A 26,009-nucleotide genomic window follows, 5' to 3' on the forward strand; every position below is an offset into this window, starting at 1 on the left:
GGGCTGGGGCCGGGCCCTGCCCGCGGCGCTGCCCCCGTGGCGCGGGCGGTCCCCGCTGCGGCTCGGCGCCTCCTGCTCCTCCTGCTGCTGCCGTGCGGCTGCTCCCCTCCTCTTCCTCCTCCTCCTCCTCCTCCTCCTCCTCCTCCTCCTCCTCCTCCTGGCCGCTGCGGCGCGGGGGCTGCGGGCGGAGCGGCGGCGCCATGAGCGGGGCGGCGGCGAAGAGCGAGAAGCTGGACGAGGCTCAGGCGCTGGCCCGCAGCTGCGCGGGCAGACCCGACTTCCAGCCCTGCGACGGGCTCTCGCTCTGCGCCACGCACAGCCACGGCCGCTGCTTCCGCCTGCACTGGTGCTGCCACCTGGGATGGTGCCACTGTGAGTGAGCGAGCGAGCCCGCGGCCCCAAAACGGCCCCAAAACCGAGGGGGCGAGGGGAGGGGGGGGGGGGAGCGGCTCCGCGCTGCCCAGGGGGCTGCCGTCCTGACCCGTCCCGTCCGGTCCCATCTTGTGCTGTCCCGTCCCATCCCCTCCTGTCCCATCCCCTCCTGTCATTCCCCATCCCATCCCATCCCCTCCGGTCCCTTCCCATCCCACATCCCGTCCCGTCCCGTCCCACCTCATCCTATCCTATCCTATCCCATCCCGTTCCATCCTGTCCCCTCATATCCCATCCCGTCCCATCCTGCCTCCTCCTGTCCCTTCCTATCCCACATTCCATCCCCTGATATCCTATCCTATCCCATCCCATCCCATCCCTTCCCATCCCCTCCTGCCCCTTCCCATATCCTATCCCATCCCATCCCCTCCTGTCCCTTCCCATGCCATCCCATCCCATCCTGTCCCCTTGTGTCCCATCCCATCCCATGCCATCCCATCCCATCCCCTTGTGTCCTATCCCATCCCATCCCATCGGTCCCTTCCCAAGGAGCAGTGGCAGCAGCCGGGGGGCTGCCCAGAGGCCTGCTGCAGGCAGCCCCGTGCCGTGGCCCCGCTGCCGGTGCTGAAGCATCAGGGAAAGCCTCTGCTTCGTCCTCTGGGGTTGTCCTTGTGGCTGGGGGCTTCCTTCCCATTCCTACGCTTTGCAATCCTGCTTATTCTTGCAGGAATGCGTGACTTAAAATGCTCTGAGTAGAGAAATAACCCCTGCAGGATACAGCAGATAGTTACTGCCTCAAAACGTAGTGCTGAGCCAACTCTGTCGGAAAGGTGCCCGACAACTTTGATGTCTGCCTTGGAGATACCGATGTGGGCAATCATGGCTGGGGCGGCCAAAGGCAGTTCAATAAATAATTAATCACATACATCCCTGACGAGCAGGCTTTCCAACCAGTTCGTCTGTCTGAGGTCAGAAAATGGTGATGGAGCTAGGGGCTCGGCTCGTGTTGTGCCGTGGAGATCTTAAAGCTTGAAGGGACGGGGTTAGAGCTGAACCTCAGCGTGAGGGCTGCTGGGTGCTGCCGAGGATGTCCCTTGACTCCTGACATCCTGTTCTCCATTTCGGTCTGTCACTGCCTTTCTTTATAATTTAAACTCCTACGTGGGTTTCCCATTCATGCGTTTTTTGCAGATTTGGTTTAATGGAAAAAGGGTCTGCCTAAAAAGGCTCCTTTTATTTGGACGAGAGCTTGTGTTTGAATTAAATGCATGGATTAGGACTGTTCCCCTAATTTGGGGCTCATTTGAAAGCAGTTTGGAGCAGCTGTGTTTTGTCAGCACCCTGCAATGAGTGCTGTGTGGTGACAACTGGCTACGTGAGGAGGTGTCACAGTCGCCTGTTGCGCAGGGAAAGGGATGTCTCATGAGTGGCGTTTCGGCAGTGACACAAAGGCCCTCCAGTTACGACCTAGATGTATTTTTATTTTCCAGAATTGCTGTGACTTCAGTTATTTGAGCACTCCGTAGGACAAGATCAGAGCTCAAAATGGTGTTTGTAAACTGGAGATGTTGTCGGAAATCAGCAGGGGTAGTCCTGGGATGGGGAAGTCAATCGCAGAGCTGGGAACACCTGGAGAAGTGACGTTGCAGAGAAGGATCTGGGGATTAAGATGGATCACAAACTGGATATGCGTCATCAGCAGGAGGCCTTTGTGGTAGAAAATCCAAAAACAGAACCCGAGCCTTCACTTCACTGGGGATGCATTAACAGGAACATTGCAAGCATGCAATTTAATTAGTCTCTTCAGCTCAGTAATGATGAAACCAGACTGATGGGTTTAGTTTTGAGCATTGCACTTCAAAAAAACTGTAGGAGAACTGGGGAGGTTCTGTAGGAGGTCACAGCGCTCGGTGCAGAAAATAGGATTTACAGGGGGGTGCAAAAGCAAAGCCGTTGCTTGGGCTGTAAAAGCACCGAGGGAGGGAGGGGAGATGAGCTTTGCAAAGGATAAAGGGAAAGGAAGTTGTGTTCTAGTCCTTCTCCTCGCAGACTTGGAAGATAACCAGTTACCACTTACCTGTGGCAAGGGAAGTTTAGGCTTGGTAGTAAAAAAACATGTTAAAAAACAAGAGAAATGAAGCAAGGCAACAGAGTGCTTCAGAGAGTGAGGAGTCACGTTCACTGGAGGCCTTTAAGGAGGGCTTACACCAGTGTCTCCTGGAGTGACACAGAGCTGATTCCCTCCTGGAAGGACACCTTCTTGAGATGCCATCCAACCCTTAGCTTCCCTGTGGCAATCACAGGAACTAAAAATAACTGTAGCTTTTGTAAAAAGTACAAACTTTTTTCTTAATTTCTCCCTTTACAGCTAAGGGAACTTTCAGATGTTTGTCCTACAAAGCTGTCATTTTAAATGAAAGAAGTCGCAAACCTCGTGTTCTTGGTTAATCTGAAAGCTAGGAACAAGAACGCTGCCTTCTTGCCCCCTTATTTCCTAATGCAAATGTCTGAGCTGAGGATCTCTTTGTACCCCGCTCTTGCAAAATGAGTGGAGTTGGACTTAAAAGGGGGTAAGAACAAGGCCTATAATGGAAGATGGTATAGAGGTCAGCGATGTAATTAAGCAGTGTTGGAAGTTATCTTCCATAAAGACAGTGCTGTAATACTGCCTCAGCAATCCTCAGAGGGCTCTTGAAAGTGCTGTGCTGTGACTCCTAAAAGCTGCACAGGGGTACAGGAATCCCAACGTCAATTAAAATGGCCCGTGCAGTGTTATTTTCCATTGGTGTCCATGGTCCTGGAGGATGTCAGCTCGATTGAAGTGCACCTGCACTGAAAAATGACACAAACTCACCGCCGCTCCAGGCAGTAGATTGCCTCCTCATGTGTATTCAGCATCACATCTGCTTACTTCAGTGACAGACACAATTCAGCGTTGCTGAGCCACTTGGCTATAGAAGTAATAATTGAGAAAGAACCTAGTCTGAATTCCCCAAAGCCATTTTTTGGTGGCACACTCTGAAGTAAGCACTCCTTCAGGCTTTCTCTTTACCTCTGATGTTTCCCTCTGTAAAATGGCAATAGTAGCTTGCAGGCAGGATCGCAGAGACTGGTCGGTATGTCCAAACATTTCCAAAACCCTCAGGTGCTGGGTCTGTGACTTCTGTGCCTGGGCCTGGCAGTTTATTTCAGATCACTGTCACTGTTTGGTGCTTGGTGGGGAGCAGGTTTCTGGGTGAGGGGGGAGCTGGCTTGCTAGTGGGCCAAATAAAACCTCTGTAAGCTCCTGGGGTGGGAGCACTGAGGGTGCAACGAGGGGCTCTGGAGGATGAGAGCACCGTGTAGCTGGCTGCAGCAGGCATTGTGATGCCCTCCCTGCTGGGGCCATGCAACAGGGAGGAAAGTGCTGCCCAAGGAGGATTTTTTTTTGGTTTAAAAAACGTCTGACCCACACTTGTCCTGTTACACGCTGCTCCTGCTTGCACCTTTCAGCCTGTGCACGTTCCTCTTGCCAGGGGGGCTCCCCCTGCTCCCCTTCCTCTGTCCCTCTGGCAGCCCTGTGGGATTTTGTTCATTAGCTGCAGGGTGAGAGCCTTAAATTGCTCAGTTTTTCCAAAAAGACGACACACAACAGAGGTGGGTGTGCGGCAAGGTGCTTGCCTTCCTTTCCTCGCCTCTGGGTTTCCACTGCGGGTCTGATTCGTGCTGGTGCTGTCTGCGATGCCCATCAGCAGGTTGCTGCCTGCGTGGTGTCGCTGCTTCTGTCAGAAGGGGGCAGGTGCCGGGGGTTACCTCCGTCCTGACAGCTAGACTTGGGCTGTGGTTTCTCATCTCACTGCCTAAAAAGTAGCTCATCAGAGAAGGCATTGCACTCGGTAGGATTTCGGGATTGGCTTCGTTCCTGGACAGCGCAAAGATGGGGCATTCTGTTGTAACTCCTTTGCAGGGGTTTATTTTCCGTCTGAACGTTTTGCAGTACGTTAAACACCTTGCAAAACTCTCAGTACGCTGTGTTGCAATTATCAAAAATCCGTCACGAATAACGCTTCCACAACACTCATTTCACAGCAGTCGTATCAGCAGACAGGAACTGCTACCGTATATTAGTCTCTCTGTGGCTTATTATTTTACCCAGGTTCAGCATCCAAAAAGCAGACCTTTATTACTTAAAGCCTCTTGCATATCTCACACTGAAAAACTGATGCAGCAAATAAATTTTGTGTTCCGCCGCTTCTCCAGATCCAGCTGTTCTCGACGACTACAGGAAAGCAAACTGAGCACGGCTGAGAGCCGTGAGCCTCCTTTGGGTGGTCAGAAAGGAAAAACAGTCGCTGGGCTCAGACCTCTGAACAGATTGTGGGGGCAGTGTAGGTTTTCAGAGGTACAAATGCTCCCCTGCCCTTGCGCCCTGCGATGGCTCCCTGCTCCATGGTGCGCCTCATGTCCTTACGGGACCGCTGCGCCCCAAACTGCGTCCTGAGCTGGTGGGGTCTGCAGCAGGTCAGGCAGCTTGGCAAGAAGCCCTGGCGTTCCTCGGCCAACAGGAGGAGATGGGCTTACGTGGCAGGTGGCATGCCAAGAAGGGCATATGTTTTCCGGGCAGCTCAGGGGGGAGGGCTCCCCTGATTTTGGCCGTGCCAGTGCACCCTGCGGGGACGAAGAACCCAAGCGTACTTAAATCGCGTGCCTGGCTGCCCACGGTGACAGGGAGGCCAGGGGTTCTTGCTCTCAGAGCCAGCTGCATCACTTCCTCATTGCCTGCTCGTGGGCACCTGGGGCTGCCACGGGGCTGACAAGCTGGCTGTGATTTGGGGTCTGTGTGCGGTCGCTCTTGCAGGGCCCGGGCAGCCAGAGGTGATGGTCGGTCTCCCACAGCTGCTGCCACGGAGCGAAGCCAGTCAGTACACTCACTGCACCTGGGAGTACTCTGAGCTTTGCTTCTGACAGCCTTCTCTACTTGACACACCGGTGTTCTTACTTTACAACATTCTTAGCTAAAAACATTATTTTTCCACCCCGCAAAACCGCTCTTTTCTCCCACCGCTCCTGGCAGCGGGCACGTCACGGCCCCGGGTGCTGGTCCTTGGCCCCGCTCTGCAGTGAGGCACGCGGTACGCAGGCAGCTGGGTGCTGCACCCCAAGTGCACATCCCAAGTGCTATTTCCGCGGTGTCTCCCCCACCTCTGAAGTGACAGCAGCCGCCAGCAGGGCTCCGACAATCTTTGAAACCCATGCAATTATTCAGACCCCAGCCTGCCTGTGAGAACTGTAAGCAGGGAATCAGCAAGGCAGCCTTTGTTTCCTGTAACAGAGCACTGGTAAGTGAGCTAAAGTGTCTATTGAAGGTTTTCAAGTGCACCGTGACAGAGCTTGCGGGTTTAAAGAGAATTGGCTCTGCCTGCCAGCCTGCTTCTGTTGATCTCTCCACATTCGGGAAGCAGCTACAGCCCTGGGGCGCTCTATGGCACTGCATGTGCTGTAGGCCTCCAAAAGACTTGCTTTTCTTCTGGGGGGTTTCCTTTGCCTTGGTTTCGGTGGCTTTTTTGGGCAGCAGGGTGATGGCGCCTCATGTACCTGGAGGTGGGCTCTCCTCCAGCAGGGGCCGGCCTGTCCCAGCCAGACACCACTGGGGGCGGCCTGAATCTGCAGCGGTGCTGTGCCACAGGACAAAACCCTGTCCTGAGGACTGACTTGGTGGGTAAATGTGGAAAAGGAGTTGTAACATGGTTATGTTTTAAATTATGAGGCTGAATACTGGGGGCAGCTCGCACCTTTTCGCTGTGGAAGAGCTCTGCCTAAGGAGAACTGGAGCAGCTGGGCCAGGAACTCGGGGCTGGGGGTTCTGTGAGGAATGGCTTGTCTTGGCGGCAGGATGACTACAAAGCCCAGAAGAAATACCCGCTTTTCTTTTGTGTTTGCTGTGAAAAGGATTTGAACGTCCATCTGGTGTAAGTCTGTGTATCTGGACATAATGCTTGTGCACAAGCAAGGCACTGTGCTGAGCACCAGGCGAGGCTCGCCCAGAGGTGGATTTGTCAGCTTGTGCCGGGGAAACGTGCTTAACGAGCGGTCACTGCCTGTGGCTGTGCAACATCTTCTCCTCACCTGTATTCTGAAGACCTGTGATATTCTGGCTTCATTTCGCTGAGCTGTACACAGCGAAAGGAGTGTCAGCTCAATGCATCCTGACGTGGAACTCAAAGGGTAAGCGGTGTTCTGCCGGTTTTCACGGGTGCACCTTTCTGGCCCTGGATTGCTGTGGTTTGTTGCTGTGGTTTTAGTTATAATCCCCAAATCGCAGCGTGAAGAGACTGTTAATGCTGTGTCTCAGGGAGAGAACCCAAACATGTAGATTTCATCAAACCTTGTGGAAACATCAGTGCCTTTGAAAGAACCTGCTGGCATTCATTTTGAAATCCTTGCTGGGATGCACACTTATGTCTAGAGACGTGCCTGATCCTTTTTTATTATCATCATCATTACCAACAGAAACCCTTAACTGGAGTAGACCACGAGAAAAGCTTTGAATTCGAGTTACGTGCTCTAAGTACATCTTGCAGGACTAATTCTGTGCCTCATACAGGATCGAATAGAAATCGTTTTACTTCTTTCTCCAGAAGTCCTGACAAAAAGGAGCCTTGTGTACCAAACTGCTTTCTGCTAGCCAAAACCTCCTGGTTGCCATGCATGACAATGAGGCTGTGTTTCATAATCTGTCCGTCCATCTGAGGAGCATGATTCACAAAACATTATGTCTGCTTGCCCAAAACTCCGTGAGCTGCTGAAAAAAGCTGCTGAGAGCTGTGGATAAAGGAGACCTCTCTTCTGTAACTGCTTGAAGGGTTAACCTGCTGTTTTCGTGAAGCTTGCTCAGGACCAGCCTGAACTGAGGAGGCTGCGGCTGTCTTATTCCAGAAGCAAGCAGCTTGGAGGGAGAATTCATTAATGTTGTGTCCCGTCAGCTGGCGTGGTTGGCTGTGAATTCAGGATGTTCCTGGAAGGGTTTGTGATGAAGGCTGAGCCTCTGCTCCTGCTCCGAGGTCCTCGCTCTGGGAAAACGCTCGAGGCACTTTTCTCACTGCAGAGTAACAGCTCACAGATGAAATGTGTGCTGGAGCTCCACTGCCCCTGGCAAACGTGCGGCTTCCTTCCTGGACTCTGCAAGTGAGGAAGTCGATTTTCCTGTTTGATTCTGTGAGCAGATATTTAATTTGGGTGTCTAAATGCAAAAGTGTACGGCTCCGGTGCCCTCTAACGTGCTACCTTTACTCCTGTGGTTGCTGATGGATGTTTCATGTATCTTCACTACAGCCCGTGGTCATATCCTCGCATTGCCCTATGCCTGAATCACGAGATTGTCATCTTCATGGTTCCTGTCCTGCAGGTCTGCAGAGCTGAGCGTGTGCTCAGGTTTGCTGGGAGCACTGACGAGTGCTTTCAGGTGCTTGGCACAGGACCCTGAGTCCCCTGGCAGCACCTGGGTGCTCATCAGGAGCATGTTCTTTCTCTGCGTGTGGTGATGAAGCCAGCAGAGCCGGGCTCGTACAGAATGGGCATCTTGGGGTGTTTTTCTGCAGTGCCTCGCAATTTACCCAAAGCTGCCTTACACCTCGTGAGTCACTTCAAGCCTTGTTAACTTCGTTCTGCACATTGGTAAGTCTATGCTGGGAATTTTTGTCTCTGTAAAGGACAAGATCTGAAATGCTTCGCTCACGTTCTGAGATGCTCCGAGTGAGAGCTGTGACAGTGTGGGCTTAGCCGTCGGTGGATGGCATCAGCTCAGAGTAACGCAGAAAGCTGGTTGGTGGTAGGTTGGCGTCCAGGTAGTCTGTCTCTCCCTCTGTGTATAGAAAGTGACCCTATTTCAGTGTGCTGCGGTTTTTACTCCAGCACCTGTGTGAATGTATCTGTCCGTAAGATACGGAGCATGTTTTCAGAACTCCTTGCATTCTCCCGGGAAGCAATTTTTGGATAGTGCCCGATCACAGAATTCAAGAAGTGCAGTTGCTGCAGTTGAGAGACGTTTTTGCCAGTAGTTCAGTACCTTCACATCAATGGAGGTCAGAGACCTACTGGAAAAGTAAAGTCTGATCGCTTGGCAACTGTACCTTGTTTTTAATCTACTCAGACTTTAATTTAAGCAACGTAACAGTTGGAATTTATATATAACCTGTGTTGTAAAACAGTTTTAACAGGAGCATGCATTTGTATTCCTGTTCTCACCGGTGGCTGCAGAGCTGGGGAGCCCACACGCGTGCTGGCAGAAGCGCTGCTTTGCTTGGCTGCTCGCACCCGGCCCCGCAGCGCGGTCACAGCAGCTCTGCCGCCTGCCCTCGTGCACGATGCCCACACCGGAGCACACCTGCGGCCATCTCAGCCATCAAGCTGGGCTGCTTCGTGCTCCTTGCTGTGTGGCTGCCAGCGGTGGTGGGATTTTGGGGCCTTTGCTGCTTTGGAGCCGTATTTTAGGTGCCTGTGCTTCACTCAGGGAGTGCTGCTTGTCCCTGCTGAGGGGCTCGGACACTGCCAGGTTGCACTGATGGGCTCCTGCAGCCCTCTTGTGTGAGGAGAGCATTAAACACTTCAGAAATAGGTTCTGTAGAGCCTTGTAACAGAAATACAAAGATTGGGATGAGCGAAGTATGAATGGAAACGTGTGCAGGTCACCAGAACCAACAGAATGGGGTCAGAAGGGAGGCCTGTGTCAGTCGTAGGGCCGTGCTCCCCAGCCGTGAAGCCGATGAACGTGCTGGTTGTTGAGCCCAGAAGGCCGGCCCTCTGCCAGGCCCCGGCACAGATGACTTGTCAGCAGGAGACGCGTGCTCTGACACCAGGAAGGCAGCAGCACAGGTACAGCACAGCACATATGCTGTTGTTTCTCCTGTCAACCCACCAGGAAAAGGGACTGCGGCCGTAAAGACACATCTGTGCCAAGCAGCAGCTATTCCGAGCTCCGAAGAACAGGCTCCTGCCTCAGCTCTGCCGTGGGGGTAGAGCGCCTGGCCCTTTGGAGAGGACCTGCCCTTCAAGGACCATCGAGCTGCTCTGTTTGCTTAAGACTTCGCAGGGAAGTGTTCCCATCTCGCACAGGAGCCCACGGGGGCACCACCTGCAGGGTGTGCTCTGCCCCTGGAGGGCAGGTACTTGTGTCCCCACTGCCTGCGAGTCCTCCCTAGCAGGACGTGCCTTCGCTCTCCATAGGTAGCTCCTGACACCGAGCCGTGGTTATCCTTCTCTGTTACCATATCAGCACGCTGGCTGTCTGCGTGGAAGTGATGGGATGCTGAATCTCGAGCAGATGGTACACAGGGATGGTTTTGTAAAATAAATATTTAACACTAAGGCATTTTTTTGCTATTTTCTGTGCTGAATTTAACAAATATCTAGCATAAGTTGGAGGAATAACATTTTTCAGGGAAGCGCAAAACATGGCTGCTCTCCTCTTTGCAGAGCAGCTGCACGAAGGGATGGTGGAAGGCAAATGCTGGGTTCAGAGCTCAGATCCTGACTGCCAGTGCTCAGCTGCTGTGCTCACGGCCAGCTGTGCTCATGCAGGTAACGAGAGGCACTGCGGCACCTGGGATGCTGTGTCTGTGTCCTCCTAAGCCACCGTGTGCCAGGCTGTGGGTAGCAGTACCTGTGATGAACACAGCCCTTGCCATGTTACTTCTGGACCACACATGTGCTGTGCCTTGTTGGGTTCCCTTGTAACAGGCAGAAAGCAAATGTGGCCCCTTTATGAGGACTGATAGCTGCACGAAGCATTCCTAAATCCTCCAATGTTGCTTTTTCCTTAAGGCTGGTAAATCCGTACAAGAAACGAGAGGAAAGAGCAGGGATGGTAGCACGAAGCTCCGGGTCTGTTTGCATTTGAGTTACTTGCTATTAGTGGAAGCGTGCAGAAAACCCTGAAAGACTCACAGCATGGAAGATCATGATCCTTCTTTGTATTTAAAACAAATCAAGACCAAAGGGCATTAGCATACACGTTATGAGGAAGAAAAACTTTCTTATTTTCCCCTTTCTCAGCTTTCTGTGAAAAGCTCACGGCTCATCAAGTCAAGGGCTGTCACAGCTGTCTCTCACTATACAGCAATCAGAGGGAACACCTCTGCTTCATATCAGAAGAAAATTGGCAACTGTACGAGATCGCTGCTGGGGAGCCACTGAAGAAATAGCACCAGGCTGGTTCCTTCCTGTGCTTGGCTGAGACAGGGAGCGGGACAGACGTGTTGGTGCTCTGGTGCAGCTGTGTCTGGGAGAGGAGGCTGCTTGCCCTGCTGCTTGGGGGACACACGGCTGTGAGGGCAGAGCCTGCTGACGCTGCCCAGTGTACTTACAGGCTGCCACAGGCCTGCTGCGACCTCTTCCACGGTGGTGCTGGGGGAACCGGTGTAACTTTGGGGTGCTGGGGTAACCACTGCTCCTCGGCAGAGTTGTCCCTCTGTGTCTTCTGCGATCCCTCACCGTGCCTGCCATCTATGCCAGGAGTACTGGGAGCGCGGTGCTTGCTCTGTTTGCATTTGCCGCAGTAGAAATTTGTTTGAACAACCTCTGCATGCTTTGCAAATTTGCTTGGAAGAAGTGCAAGGCAAGAGTATCACTTGTGTTAAGGCGTTCCCTGGCTTTACATACGAGGAGGCTTCAACGTTGACAAACATTTTAGTCGTGCTTCATTGCAGCCACCGACGGCACAGTTCAGCTCTGCTTCAGCTGGTACCGTAAAGCTGACAGTGCCTCAGTGTCCTGAAATCTTCTTCTCCCCTGGTGGCTCATTCCCTGGCTCACGTTCCTGACACCTGCCATGGCGTTAGGTACGATACGACAGTGGCAGTGCTGCACGTGTCAGCCTTCAGGCTGACTTTGCAACCCAAGCTCGCTGCCGCTGTTACACCGGTGTAGCAGCATCAAGCAAAAGCTTCAGCCCCAAACCAGCCGCTCTCCGCTGGTACCCACGGTGCTCACCCCTACCGCAGGAGCACACAGCTGCTGCGGCGTCAGCCTCTCTGAATCATGCACCACGTCCAAAGGCAGTGAAATCTGCTTTGCAGCCAGAGCCCGTTCTCCTCCAGCACCCCTCAGCTTCGTGCTTTCACCACGGCGCTCAGCCAGCTCAGGGCCACGGGAGCAGTTCCTGAGCTGCACCGGTTGAACTGAGCCAGGCTTTTTTAGTTAGCATACAATTGGCAGTGTCACTAATCCTGCAGATTTGGGGAGAGTAGGTGAACTGGCAGGTGTAGAAATCCTTGTCCAAGCAGCTGCAAGAGAAAGCATACATACGAAAAAAAGCTTTTGTTTTGGTTAAAATATGTCTAAACGTCTTGCATGCAAACAGCTGTTTGCTACGCCATAGGTATTGCTGATTTAGATGTGCAAAACCCACAACAGAAGGTCCAGAACTATCTTTTATCGTCTTTCTGAAGTGTGGTACGTTTCATGTTGCTGTTTATTACGAAAAATCCTTTGAGGTAGCATTTTGAGAGGGTGAGGGCGGGGGCTTTGTTATGAGAAACCCCGCTGCTGAAAGGTGAAGTTTTAATTTCTTTTTTACCATGCCAAGCACATCGGTGTCAGAGGTAAACTAGAATGCTGGGACGAAGCGAAGTGGAGAATTAAGTGTTTAAGCAGCACCTCTGCTTATTTCATGGTTAAGTTATTTTGTATTAGCCACGGAAATTACTGCTGTGTCTGTTCGGTAAAGATGCATGCCGACTGCTCAATTAGCAAAAAAACAGAAAGAAATGACCTCATGGCTTACTTCTAAAAGCTTTTATTTATTTTTTATATTCAGGAGACACCATAATACAGCTTCCAATCAATCAACCGCATCGCTCTGGTAATCAATACCACAAAGAGACTTTATGTACATGGAAGTACGTCTACTTTGCGGGGATAAAGTGTTTCCCAAGCGGGACGAGTCTGTTTGCTTGAGCTCTGTGCCCCACACCGGGGCTTGCAGCTCCGCTGGCCCTTGCCATAACCAGCTCCTGCTGGCCTCTGGGGGTTAATTCTTTGGGGGATTTGGCTTTTAGGCTTTCACAAGGGTTGGCTGAATAATGAAGCAATGGAAAAACAATCACTCCTTGCAGTTGTGCACAACCCGGTGTGTGATTAGCAGCAGACAAAGGCGCAGTGTTCACGCAGAGGATGCTCGGTGAGCCTGGAGCCGCAGGACGCCGAGCGCAGCCGACGTACCTGCTTCCCTGGGCTCTCAGCTGTCTTGCATTTCGTACCATCCATCGACATACGGCTGGCAGGGATAACTGAGACTTATCATGAAAGCAATCCTGGCACTCCTGGCTTCATGCATTTCCTGTTCAACACCCAGGACACAAACCCAGTGCTGTTTTCCGTAGCCCTTGTGCCGTACTGGCAGAACGCAGAGCTGGAGCTGCAGCGGTTGCTCTGCAGCAGCCTTACAGTGCTCAGGGTCTTCCCAAACCTCTGCAACTGCAGCAAGCTGCTTGTCACAGAACTTAGAGTTGGATTTTTTTGGACAAAAACCCTCGCGTGCACCATGTGCGGTATTTTTCCTTCACTGAAATGCTGTCTTCTGCGTGGGCAGGAGTGGCAACTGACCCAGGAAACAACTCGCGATGCGGTGTCTGGTCTGGCATCTGTATTTGTGCAAAACACTGTAATTTACAGGAACATTCATCAGCAGAGCTCAATTCAGAGTTCTCCAACTGACTTGGTGGAAATAAAGCTGCAATAAATTACGTGCTAGAGCACTAAAAGGAACGTGTCGGAATAGGTGCTCGAAATACTATTTTATCATGGATTTTTGCCAGCTGCTTAAAGTCAGCAGAAACATTTCTGCTTATTTCAGGGGGGCTTTTACCAGACCACGATGTATTATAAAAGAAGGTGGGACTTGTGCTTTGGGGGTAATTTGCTGTAACAAAAAAAAAAAAAAAAAAAGACACTGCTGCCAATCCTGCAAGCTGTAGTGGGTGGGCGATCTTATTTTTAAATTTCTGCATAAATTTTTCATAGCATCCGCATCGTGGTTGATGCATTTACATGCATTATGTAGGGTAGGGAGCTATAAGCGATGCTATTACCACAGCCCTGGCCGTGATCCACTCTGACAGCTCCAGCTGTGAGCACCAGCACCTTTTAACAGAGGTAACTGATCACGTTCATAAAAGAGAGGCTTCGTCTAAAATAAACAGGTTTGGCCCTAAAATCCACTGGAACTTAATAACAAATTCATAACAGAATCCTGAAGAAACGCAGAAAATCAGTTTATGTGGAAAATTTTCTTTTTCCCATTAGGTGATTTCTGCCTTTCCCTGGCAGCACTTGTCCTTGGACGGCGAGGAAATGTTTCCAGCCAAGGTCAGGTCACACCAACAGGCTTGAAATCCTCTGCTAACAGACTAGCTGCTGCTTTCTTCTACCCTGAAATTAGTGCCAGCGTGGCAGTTTTGAAGCAGGTGGCGAATCGCCCCGCGTTGTTGTGCAGCTCTGACAGGCAGCCACGTGCCCAGGAGCACCTTGGCTCCCCGACCTCTCCTCCTGCCGGTGCTTTTCAGCCTGGCTTCGAACAGAGCCGAAGCGTGACCACAACCAGGGCCTCGCATTGCCACACACTTGTGATTGGGTTTCTGTTTTCCAAAACCCAGCAGAGGCTACAGCCGTAAGCCCTGCCCGGGGGGTTGAAGTGCTGCAGTTACCAGACACCAGCTTGGCTGGGAAAATCCAAATTTCTGCTTCTGTAACAAGCGGTGAGAAACAGCACAGGGCATGCACATGTGTCCTCCGCCTAACACGGTTCGTCAGTGAGCTTCTTCCTTGACCATCTTCCATAAAGGAAAAGGAGTAAAATTGGATGAATCTTCGATTTCCTTTAATGCCGTGCTTGTGAGCTGCCGTGGCTTAAGTGCTCTGCTTTTCCTCCCCCAGCCCCTCTGGCAGCATGTGGCAGCGGTGTTGAGAGGACAGTCAGAGCCTTGCACAGAAACCCTGATTCTTCATCCCACTGCGATCTTTATCAGAGCCATCCTTGGACACTTCAAGCAGAACTGAGGCAAAAGAAGAGTTGAGACTTTTTTTTCTCCAGTGGTGTGTCTTACCCTTGGCTGCTAATGGAAGGGAACAGGAGCCCACACAGAAGCGGCCCAAATACCTGCCTCAGTACAGCCTCGTTGTTTCGGGCGAGGGTTTGCTGGTCCCACGCAGGCTGCGTTTCAGTTCTGGGAGCTGAATTTGTTGGACACCAATCCAGCCAGCAGCGTGCTCGGCGGTCATTTCATTGGGTCGCTTTGCAAGACAGGAGCGTGTTTAATGTTCACTGATTTGAAAAAAGATTTCCAGAGCAGAGCGGCGGGCAGGAAGGCACAGGCTGCTGTGAGGTGGGGAGGGCAAGGCCTGCCCGGCCACCCCGGCGCCGTTGTGCTGTGCAGGGGCTGAGGAGGGCCCAGGAGGCTGCAGCCCCAGCAGCTGCCACAACAGCAACGTCCGTGCTGCTGCCTCAGCTGGCTCTGGAGGAGAAACGCTCTGTTCTGCCTCGGTTGAAGCCTTCAGTGCATTGGTGCTTGCCCTGAAGTCCTCAGAGACGCAGTGAGCTCAGACCACACTGCTACAAAGATGGCAGGAGGAGAGGACGGCCGTGTGTTTCCTAACTGCCATCCAGCCACAATCAAGTAGGAGGAAAAAATGCTGTTTTATTCTCACTGAGCTTTTCCAGCAGCTCTGTTAACAATTATCATTCCGCAGATCCTAGGAGAAAGCTGCTTGATGAGGTATTCAAGCGAAGCTGGTCAAATCTATTCACAAAATGTTCTCTTCCCCGGCCCACTTACTGCAGTGCGCTCGCTGCTTTCTGCCCGGCTGCTGGCTGTTCCCTCTGGCTGCACGACAAGGGGGGTTTCTTTTCAGCACGGTTGGTGCTCATTCCTCTGAGCCCACTTTCTGCCTTGCTGGCCACGCGTTGTGCCTCTCCCACACCCCTCCTTGGGGTCTTTCCTCCGACGCTAGGGGTTCGGGAGCCCCAGCCCCAGAGCGCAGGCTGCTTTCCAGCAGGCTGTCCCCCTTCCAGTACCAACAGGCACAGCAGGGTGGGAAGAGCCTTCTCCAGCGCTCGAGGTTTCCCCTGGTGACGTACCGGAGCCCGGCTGGCAGCGCACAGCTTGTGTGTGGGCCCTGGCTCGCTGGGGCTGGCAGAGCGACAGCTACAGCCAGGAGCTGGGATCCTTTCGCCCAGCCCAGTGCCACGCTGGCTGAGAGCTCGGTGCAGTCAGCGCTGGTTGTGTGGCTGGGAAGGGTTCCCGGGCTGAGGACAGGCTTCCTTACCAGGCAGGCATGGCAGAGCGAGCCCTGCTCTCCTGTCCCCTCCTCGCCTGTTGCTGGTCCAGGCTGTGCTCAGCCACCCCGAGCAGAAACACAAACACAGTCACCGCTCCGAATTTCCAAAGTGACAGCTAATGCAGGAGGAAAGGCTGCACCACCTCTGAGCCAACAGAAACACGCAGGGCAGGCAGAGGCATCGCCTCGTCCCAGCACGGCCAGGCCTTTGGTGCCTTTCTGCTCCTTACCCACAGAGCTTCGAGCATCAGAGCAGCCCCTCATTGCTTTGATACTTTCTTGGCCTTTGTAAAGGAGTATTTGTGATATTTGTAACTCCTGCATCAAAACTCTGTTGAGAGTCCCACTACTTGCAAGTCTTCTGGAAACGTGTGCTTTCACAGCGTATGAGCCCCCTGGGGAGGCATGAATCTTGCAGAGGCTTCATGCAAATAAAATGCAGCATTTCACAGTCTTGGCGTAGCCTCAGGTTTCTCAGTTTTTCCTAACAAAGTACTGATTTTCTGCTCTCTTATTTGTTTCTTTTAGTAGAGAATTTCAGTTGTGCTCTTTAGTTCGCACTTGGTTCAGCTCTATATAGCCAACATAATCCTGTTTTTCTTATTATTTAACCAGATAATCAAAATGTTAAAGGCATTTCTATGGCATGGGAATTCCCTTATTTTCTGCCTTAAAATTCCAGTTGTCATCACGTGTGAGTGCTCTGGTTTGTAACACAGAAAATCACACATTAGCACTCAAAGAACGAACGTGGAAGTGCATACAAGGAGACTCATCGTTGAGAGTAATAATAAAATCTAAAACGTAGATCATTGTAGCAAAGATGTCTGGTGGAACTGCTCTGCATTTGGTGGGGGGAAGAAAAAGCGTCTTCTGGGCGTCTGTGCAATTTTCTTCCCCCTAGAAAGGGGCGCAGGCAGAGCTGCTGTCTGCCCCACTTCTCAGCCGGGGAGCTGGGTCCCTGGAGTCAATTTTGTCAAGTTAGTGACTTCCTACAGACGTCTTGGGAGCAGCGAGAGGGAGAGCAGCAGGACCAGGGCTAGAGAAGCCGTGCTTAGCGCAATATTAAGCATCAGAGACCTTCCACTAGGAGAGAACTAAAAAAAACCACCTCGAAGCCACTAAAACAGCAGCTGCTGACTGCCAGGAGCTGCAGGTTATTACTGACTGCCAAAGGCAGGCAGCCCCTGATTGGCTTCTTTCTAACTTAAAGCTAAGTCTTTACATGCTGCTCTTCTGCCTTCCCCGCAGGTAAATACGTCTATCAGCCCATGACACCCGTGGAGCAGCTTCCCAGCACCGAGATCCCTGTTCGCCCTCGGGAGGCCACGAACACGATCCAGATCGCCGTTTCGCTCACCGAGCACTTCCTGAAGTTCGCGCCCGTCTTCCAGCCCCCGCTGCCCCCCGCCTCCCCGCAGTTCTGCACGATCGCAGACCTCTTCATTGACAATTACCGCGTGAAATGCATCAACGGGAAGATGTGCTACGTGCAGAGGCAGCCTCCCCCCGTGCCCCACAAGACAAAGGCCGAGGAAGTCTCTGTCCGCAATGCCTTACTCACAAAAGAGAGCAATACACCAAAAACAGATCACTGCTCGTCCCCTTCCAGCTCGGAGGACTCCGGGATCAACGCGGTGGGGGTTCACTACATGGAGTCGTGCGATGAGGACACGGAGGGGGTGGCCGAGCTAAGTTCAGAAGAAGATTACAGCCCGGATAGCAGCTGGGAACCAGATGAATGCCCACTCTTGTCGCCCTCACAGTGTGAAATGGAAGTGATTGAGACTATAGAAACCACTGTGTGATCCGACAAGGTGGTATCAGATCAGTCCAGTTCCCACTCAGTAATGTTGCTTTTGTAGTATTTATATTTTGTTGTTTTTTTTTTCTTTTTTCTGACAATCCCTTTTTTCCAGTGCACTTGATATTTCAGATCCCTGATGGGAGCGTGGCCGCGGGACTTGCATAGTGGTGAACTAGCAGCAGCCTGAGCAATTTTAACGTGTTCTCAGCCTGATCAGACCTCCCATGTCTGCACATAAGGTAGCGATAAATCCTAAGACTCTTATCGCTGAAAAAGGCCTTTTTCTTGGTCTGGGTTACATCCTATGTTACTTCTCATATGAGGACATGCTGCTCGAGATGTTTGCAGCTGTCAGGATGTTTGCAGTGGGCCTTCAAAGCACAGAGGGTGAGCTGGTGCAGCACGCCTGCGAGCAGCAAAACCAAGTTGTCCTTATTCTTTCTTATAGATGGTGCGAGGTGCAGCAGCAGGAGGCTCGTTCTGCCTCTGTCTGGCCTCCCGCAGTGCCCGTCCTTTTCTCTAGTGTTGGTGCGACCCTCCCCGTACGCGTTGGCACCACTCTTCCAGTGGGTTGGTATGGCAGGCTAGAGAACGCACAAAGTGCCTCCAACTTTTCTCCAGGCTATGCACCGAGCATCTGCTGAGTTAGGTCAGGCTCTGAAATCTCCTGAAAAGGCAACTGTTGCTTCCGAGGCCAAGCAGTTGCCCGGATCCCTTCTCCGCGTGGATCTCTGGCAGGGGAGCTGGCTCTTGCAGCTCAGCAGGAGGGGGAGCAGGCAGGGAGGAGGCGCAGCAGTCTCACCAATACCATTCCAGACCGGGTGTAAAACGACAGGTGAAGGGAAGCGACTACCTCCAAACACGCAAAATCCACCCTCAGCTTTGCCTGCTGCTTCCTCCTGTGCTGTTGGTGCCGGACACGCGCACTCAGGACCAAAAGGCCTCAGGGCCTGCATTTGCCTGAAGAAAAACAAAGCTTAAAACACAAAATCCTTCAGCCACACCACTGTGTTGGCAGAGCTCGGGGACAGCACGGAGGTGCCCGTGAGGTGGCCCAGGCACGCGTAGCGCGTGTGCTTGTCCAGACGCAGCCACGGCCACCGATGCTGAGCGAGGAAGCTTCGGCTCACTCTCCTCTGCACCCAGTTCAAGAGCAGGTTTTAAAGTTTTGCTCGCATAGCTGGTGAGAAAGAGCTGTTCTGCTGGTGGTTTTGTTTCAGCCCTCCTTAACGGAACAAAAATACCTTTCTCAGAAGATTTCAGTCAGCTTGAATCAGTTGGAGTCAGTAATAACTGTTTTCAACAGCATTACTGGATTTCGTTGTGTACTTGCTGTTTACGTTTCAAAAGTCATCGGTGAATATAAGGCTGTATAAACGTGTACAGTTTAGTGATTGATACTAGATTATAGTCCGTGTTATAGGATGGCTCATCTCTCACTGTATCCTGACAATGTATTACTAATTTTATACACTTTGTAATCGGTATCTTTAGAAAACGTTTAGGCAACAGTGTGTGTATGTGCACATGCGCGTGCTAGGAGTTTACCATAAATGGTTATAAAGTAATACTGTACTTTTTAGACTAACACTTTCAGACAAAAAATAATAGGTTTTATAGTTTTGATGAATTATATAAAAAAAAGTGCAATGCTTGTTAAATGAGGAAGTTGGGCCATTGCATGAACAGATACATTCTCACAAGGCACTTAAGTATCCTGTTTTCTTTTTTTGAGGGCATTTAAACGAAGGCTGTAGTAAAACTAAGTAAGGTTTTAATTATTTTCTGAGGGCGGGATTGTCTTTCTTGGTTAACTAAGGTTTCTAACAATGTTTTAGTGTCTTTTGACCATTCAGGCACATCTCGTAAGGTAGAAGAAAGCATTATGTATAAGCCTACAGCATTTACTCATATTTAATCTTTCAATTGTAATCTGAGTGGAGAGCTGCAAACACTTGCTCTGGTGCCTGGTCTGCCTCAGCCTTCCCAGGGAGGCCGGGAGACTGGTGGGCATGGGTACGTCCGGGGCCCTTCCCGAGACCAGGGTGCTCCTTACCTGCTGTTGCAGAGGCCACCAGGCCCTTCCTGCTCCACGAGAGCGCCCGTGGTCTGCTCCGCCAGCACAGAGGGGCTGCCGCTGCGTCCTGCTGCTGTTTGGGGGCACCTGCTGCGAGCGCAGTGAGATGAGCTGGGTGTTCATGACCAAGACTTACCACGTGGTCCTGTGGTCTTGCAGGTTCATATCACTGTCGTCAGGATACATTCTTTCTTAACTGTAAAGTAATTAGCAATATTCACAAGCTGTGAGTGTCTCCTACCCAGGATTTGTTCAGATGTCAAGCACAATAAGCTGCCTCTTCCTTCTGTTGTAAAACTTGAGAGGAGCAGCCTGGTGTGGGACAGGGCTAGTTCTGGAAAGCGTCCTAGCAGCCAGCGCAGGGGCAGGTTTCTCACTGCGCTCCATCACGCACCCCAGATCAGAAAAACGCTCCTCACAGAAACGTGACTCCTTTTGTTTGCACAAACATTGCGCAGACGTGCTGTAAGAGACTTGCCCTGAGCTAGTTGCTCCACTCCGCCAGGGAGAGGTGTGTATATTTCCTCTTTAATAAAATACTCAACAACTCAAGTTCTGATTGTCCTAACTGTGTATTTCCCATAATACAGTGAAACACTGCAGAGTTTCCAACAAAGGAGAGCTCACTCACAGCTTCAGATGGCATTACCTGACACGTACCAAATGCCTGGAAGAGCCCTGTGGCTCTGGGTGAGCTCTGTGCACGGAGCTCCACCTGCCTGGTGCTCCTGCAGGGCACAGAGCCCAGCCTCGGGTACCAGGCATCTGAAGACTTTGCAGCTCTGAGGTGTGCTGGCTGGGACACCAAGGGGGTGTTATCCCAACACGTCCCAGTGCTGGTGCCAGAACAGACACAGGAAGAGAGGAGGTGGTGATCATGAACCCGGTAACGCCATTTCACAAGCCAGAGGAGACCACACAAACACCACTGCTATTAGGTTGCCACTCTGTGAGCAGACTGATAAAGGTGCCACCAGACGCCAAGCCTCACCTAGTGACACTCCCCAGCTTGGTGTTCAACAAGAAAGAGTTGAGCTTAGTAGTGACAAACCTTCAGCAATCAGTAAGAGTCACACCGATCCTCTTCCCCCTGCAGCACCCGAGGACCTGCCTCAGACCACGTTGAGCCATCCCAGGGCCCTTTCAGGCCAGCCAGGACTGCAGGCAGACAGAAAGCAGAACCCAAAGCTGCCCAGCAGGGCTTGTAGTTTTTGTTTTGGCTCCTGTGCCACTTCTGCAGAGCATCCTTTTGCTACCAGTTGAGCAGTAGTTGTACCAAGAAAACAGCAGCCAGCAGCACTGGCACACCAGCAGCCTGTTACCCACTCCCCAGGCACACAGCTCACACACCCAATTTCAACCAAGGGCCTTTTTAATGGAAGTTTGTATGAACACGCTGTGCTCAGGTTCATTTTCTCACGTGAATTGCTTTCCGCAGCCTTTCCCAGGTTTGCCCATCCTTTGCCCCCAAACCCCGCACGCGGCAGCAGGGCACGCTGTGTCACAGGCTCCAGTGGAGCGGAGAGGACACGGTTACTTCGCAAAGTTACAGGTGCTGCCACAAACCTGCAGGTCAGCGTGGGTCAGCCCCGGTGCTTGCAGTGCTTCAGCATGCTCTGTTTTGACCCCAGGCTTCCCAGTTTCCCATCCAGCTGCCGCTCTGTTCGGTGAGCGGCGGCACAAGGAGCTCGCCCGCTGCTGCAAACCCTCACATGCCCAGCAAGGCTCAGCATGGCACACAGGGCTGTGGGAAGGGCAGTGGGGAAATTCCAGCATCGTCACAGAAAAGCTCGCTGCAGAGCAGGAGCGCTACTCTTCCACCAGCGGGGGCGGCGCCAGGTGCAGCTGGAAGGTCTCGTTCTGGAAGACGCTGCTGGTGGCGGGGTCCCCGTGCGCCACGCTGAGCAGCCCGTGCTTTTCACCATGGGTGCGGGACAGTTCTGTCAGGAGAGCGAGCTGCAAGACAAAACCCAGACAGCATCAACTGAGGCCCCTGAAGCGCTTGTGTAAGGTGCAGAAGGGCTCAGAGCTCACAGGGATCATCTCCTGCTGCAGTTAGAGAAACCTTAACACGCGAAGAAAAAGCTGTGTGCGGTGACCCTACAGAAATCTGCAGCACAACAGTCTTGAGCTGAGCAACTTTCCACGTGTCTTTGGGTTATTTTTAAATTACATCATTGGAAAACAATCCCAGAAAAGAGCTCAGAGTGCCAAAAAACGCAGCCAGAACAGGCAGGAGGCACAAGGAAAAAGCCAGGGACAGAGGGAGTGGCCCTGCTTGGCCGAGCAGGGCAGCACGCAGGGGACAGGAGGAGGGGATCCTCTGTGCATAGGAGCCACAGGGATCTGAAAAGTACCTGAGAAATGTCACACCGTGGACTCTTTCAGGCCCAGCCTCAGAGCCAGAGGCATTTCCACTGTTTTGCTGCCAGTGAATTTCCTCAGCTGTCAGAGGCAGTGTGGATGCCTTGTGATGTTGAACGGCCAGCTCTGTGCATGCTAAATTGCCAGCACTGAATGAAACCCAAGAGAAAAGCCAAAGCCCACGCTGCCAGTTCTAATGAGAGGCCTGGCAACACGCAAAATGCCCCGCACCAATTGAGAACGGGAAGGAAAACGGGCGGTACGTACTCTGGAGGTTCCTCGGTTGAGTCGGCAGAGTTGGTCAAAAGCTTGGATTTGCTGGGGATCTAACACAGACTCTGAACCTGTCTGGTGAAGAGAATGAGAAGGTTACAAAAACAATAAGGTGCCAAGTTCACATACACAAATTTATCCCTGCCCCTGACACTGGGCCCAGAGCAGCCAGTCTGCAGCCTGGTCGGGGAAATAAGACTTCCCTCCGGCTGCAAGTCACTGCGAGTAGCGCTGTGTGACTTTGGAAAGGAAACCTTGCTGTTGAACAAAGGATGCCGAGGTGCTGCTGTGTGCACAATGACTCGGGCGGAGGAAGGCTGTAGCTGACTGCAGACAAAGTTAGGTTTGGGGGAAGAAAAAAGAAAAGGAAGAGAGGAAGAAAAGGGGATGGGACCACAGCCAGCCAGGAAGAGAAGTAAGGGGTCTCCCAGGAGGAGCAGCCTCTCCAAGCTCCCCCAGGCCTCTCTCCCTGTGGTCCCCCAGGTCCTGCTCGCTCCCGGCCGGCCCGGCGGCACGCTGCCATCAGGCACAACTGGGAACAACAACTGCTCAAATGATTATTATCTGCTAACGGTCTCTCTCCTAAAGTCTGCTTTTCCCCTAGTGGGCTAAAAACTAGGAAATGAGGAGAGAAAGGGTGTGGGGAGAGGAGGCGATTCATGCGCCAGTGGCAACCACGTTCCTTGGGAAGGCAGCCCCAGCAGCGCGGGCTGCTCCTGTGCAGCTCTGGGGGCTGCTGCAGCGCCGCGGGTGAGGGTAACAGAGCTGCAAACACAGGTGCCACGGTCTGCAGCAAATTATTAGGCAGGAAGGGCGGAATGCGTACTCAAACTGCTTTAAAAGGCATTATTTAAATGTCCCAGGGAGGGATGACACAGTATCACGGATTCTCGTAAGGTTTGTTCCATTTCAGCACATCACGATGTTTCTATTTTGATTGTTTCAAAAGCATCATCAAGGAGCTACGACAGGAGCCAGGGAGAACAGCCTCCCTCATGAGCAGCAATCTGGCATCTGTCGTCTCTGGGGATCTATTTTTAAGGGAACATTCAATATTCATTCTTAAATATTTTCCCCAAAACACACTTCCCAAAGGCTATAAACCCAAAATGCTACAGTCCTACAAGCGACTGCTCACTGAAGTTGAATTTACCTTAACTTTTTGGCCACAGAACAAGCCCAATTTGAAGACACAGCATGACTTCGAGGAGCACGGCCAGCTGGGCTGAAGGCTGAACTGGCCCCACAAGGGCAGGTGGAGCTTTGCTGCTCCCTGCAGCCCAGCAGGGTGGCTGCCAGGCGGGCACGTCCTGCTCCTCTCTGGCTGCTGCTGCTCCTGCCACCATGAGGCCTTTCTCCAGGGAGGATTTCTCCTCCGGGGTTGCAGTGCTGCAGCAGCCAGCTGCCTTTATGCTTCTCATGCTCTGTGGCGTGTTTAAGGACCACGTTCAAAAGCTCCGTGAGGACGACTCCCAGTGCTACGTGCAGAAATAAAGCACACGCTACAGCAACCTGGTGCAGGAACCCTTCTGGCTACTGCACAAGGAAAATCAACCAAAACAAACTGCTTCACAGGAAAGTTATGGTGGACAAAACTCAGTGCACAAACGCCACAGGGAGCACACAAGCACCAGTCAGAGCAAGGCACTGGCAGCAGCCTTGGCTTCCCTGGTGGCACAAGCCTCCCTCCCAGCAGCAGCTCCCTGCAGCACCACAGCCATGTTGGCCCTGGTATCAAGGAAACTCCATCTGGGAATGGTTTATTCAGAGCCTTGGTGGGGTTGTTTATTCCCCAATAGTACCTTTACCTGCCCCTCTCTTCTGGCATCTCCTCCCTCATGTGCCCCCATTCCTGCTGAGCTCTGAGCAAAGCCCAGCCAGGGCAGAAGCTCGGCATGCATCCGCCTGCCTCTTCGCCACATGAATGCCCTGGAAATGCTGCAGAGATGGAGGGCATGGCAGTGCTCAGAGGGAATGCACCCAACCTGCCACACATTTCCTGAAACCTAAGTAGGTTTGTTGCTCTTGAAGCCCCGTACATTGTACCTTTGATGCTCATCAAGTGGTTTGAGACAAACAACGTCCTGACTACAGCTCGCTCATGCTAGGAGCTTGCGCTTAAACTCATTTCTTCCCTTTCCATTACATTATTTATATTGTAAATAACTATTTGTAACCACCAATCAAGGAGCCAAATGTTGATAGTCCCTGCGCAAATGGCATAGGCTTTGAACCAGAGAGCCTGTGACCGTAAGGGTCACACATCTGCAGCTGACAGGGAGTACAGGCACTCCCAAGGGCCATGCAGGTCATTCCTACTTGGGGAAAAAAAAAAAAAGAAAAAAGACTATCAACAGAAGAACAAGGAAAAACTGCCCTCCGCATTTGCTGTGTGGCCACAGGCATTCAAGGACAAGGAAAATGCAATATAATTGGCCTCCCCTCTTCTGTTATCTCTCTACCACGCGTATGTAACTATCAATCAGGCTGTTCTCCAGGCTGATGAGCTGAAATATTGCAGGCAACTCTCGCTGTTGTCATGGGAACAGCTGCTGTCAGGCCTCTTCCTTTTTTAACCGTGTCACTAAAGGCATGTTTCCATTCAAGAGCTACAGGCAGGCTCTCAGAGTCCAGCATCAGCACTCAGGCGTTAGTGGAATCTGCTCAGCTCCTCCGCTCACCCCCCAACGCAGCCACGGCCTCCAGCACTACCCCGGGGCCACTCAGCTCATTATGGGCTACATCAGCTCTGAAGCGCTTCAGCTCCTCCAAGCCCTTTCCAGCCCAACCCTCGCACCGCCTCAGGAAGGTCTCAGACTTGATGCAGAATCCAAGAGACTCGGTTTATCCCCCTGAGACGCTGGGCCAGCAACCCGAAAGGTGCCTTTTTGTCGTACTGAGATCCCACCACTATAATGCTAATCTCTCGTAGCACATTTTGCGTGCACGTATTCCACCCCCCTCTGGTAGTCACCACACCACCCTCCTAAGCCTGCAATTATCTTTAATTTAACAGCTACAAAATCCATCATCAGCTCGTGCCTAAGCAAAGCAGATCATGCCGCAGTTGTAAGCAGAGGCACCGATAACAGTCACACCAAGAGAGCCATCTAAGTGCTGCCTCTCGGAGCCACAGCTCCCACACAAGACATTGCTACATCCATCTGACAGCGTGCTGCTGCACCACATTACCTTGGAGGGCCGCTTCCTAACACAGGACAGATGCAGCCAGAAGTCCTGGGGAAGGTTTCGGGATTCCTAGGAATAAAAGCAACACCTGGCTCCCTCTTTTAAAGAGCTGAGCCCACCAGCACCGGCCACCAAACCTGCCTCCTGCCAGCCCTCCCCTGCAGTGACAGGACCCACAGTCATTAGAGAATTGTTAACTCCAGAAAACCTCAGGCAACTCCTCACAGAACAAAGATGTGTCGCTGCGGATCTGCGCCCCTGGTACAGGACAGACGCAGCCCAGGCGATCCCCTTGGAGCGGGGCACCCGGCCCTGCAGGCCACGCCAGGCAGTGCTGCAAGCAAGCAACATCTTTGCTGGGAGGACGGCCTGGGGCCACCACAGCAGCATGAGGTGCTGCTTAGTGTCGGCACCCACCTCCACCAGCACGTGCAGGGCTCCAGCCGTGGGCACTGCGCCGGTCCCTCGGGGCTGGCAGCGCTGCGAGCAGCAGCTGCAGGGAACTGAAGCACTGCCTCACCACAGCCCTCCTCCGATCTCCTCAGGAGCAGGACGGGGAGGGCAGGTGTCTCTTGGTCCCAGCTGAACTTCGCTGAACTTCAGGAGCAGAGCTCCCAC

The 26,009-nt window shown here is 52.4% G+C and overlaps 2 protein-coding genes across 2 annotated transcripts in view; one reads left to right on the forward strand and one right to left on the reverse strand.

Moving 5' to 3' along the window:
- Positions 1-20,117, forward strand: C9H3orf70 (chromosome 9 C3orf70 homolog). The gene is made up of 2 exons (XM_068692485.1): positions 1-372; positions 16,933-20,117. Exons 1-2 carry the CDS (start codon positions 201-203, stop codon positions 17,487-17,489), a joined length of 729 nt encoding a protein of 242 aa, XP_068548586.1. The 5' UTR covers positions 1-200; the 3' UTR covers positions 17,490-20,117.
- An 802-nt stretch (positions 20,118-20,919) lies between these two features.
- The window catches only part of VPS8 (VPS8 subunit of CORVET complex), a 74,677-nt gene continuing 69,587 nt past the window's right edge, over positions 20,920-26,009 (reverse strand). The window contains exons 44-45 of the mRNA XM_068692475.1: positions 22,197-22,277; positions 20,920-21,521 (exon numbers count right to left, since the gene is read on the reverse strand). Of these exons, the coding sequence (XP_068548576.1) occupies positions 21,375-21,521; positions 22,197-22,277 (228 nt within the window). The 3' untranslated portion in view covers positions 20,920-21,374. The remainder of the gene's footprint in view (positions 21,522-22,196; positions 22,278-26,009) is intronic.

Source organism: Anas acuta, chromosome 9 (assembly GCF_963932015.1).
Source record: "Anas acuta chromosome 9, bAnaAcu1.1, whole genome shotgun sequence".
Taxonomy (NCBI): Eukaryota; Metazoa; Chordata; class Aves; order Anseriformes; family Anatidae; genus Anas; species Anas acuta.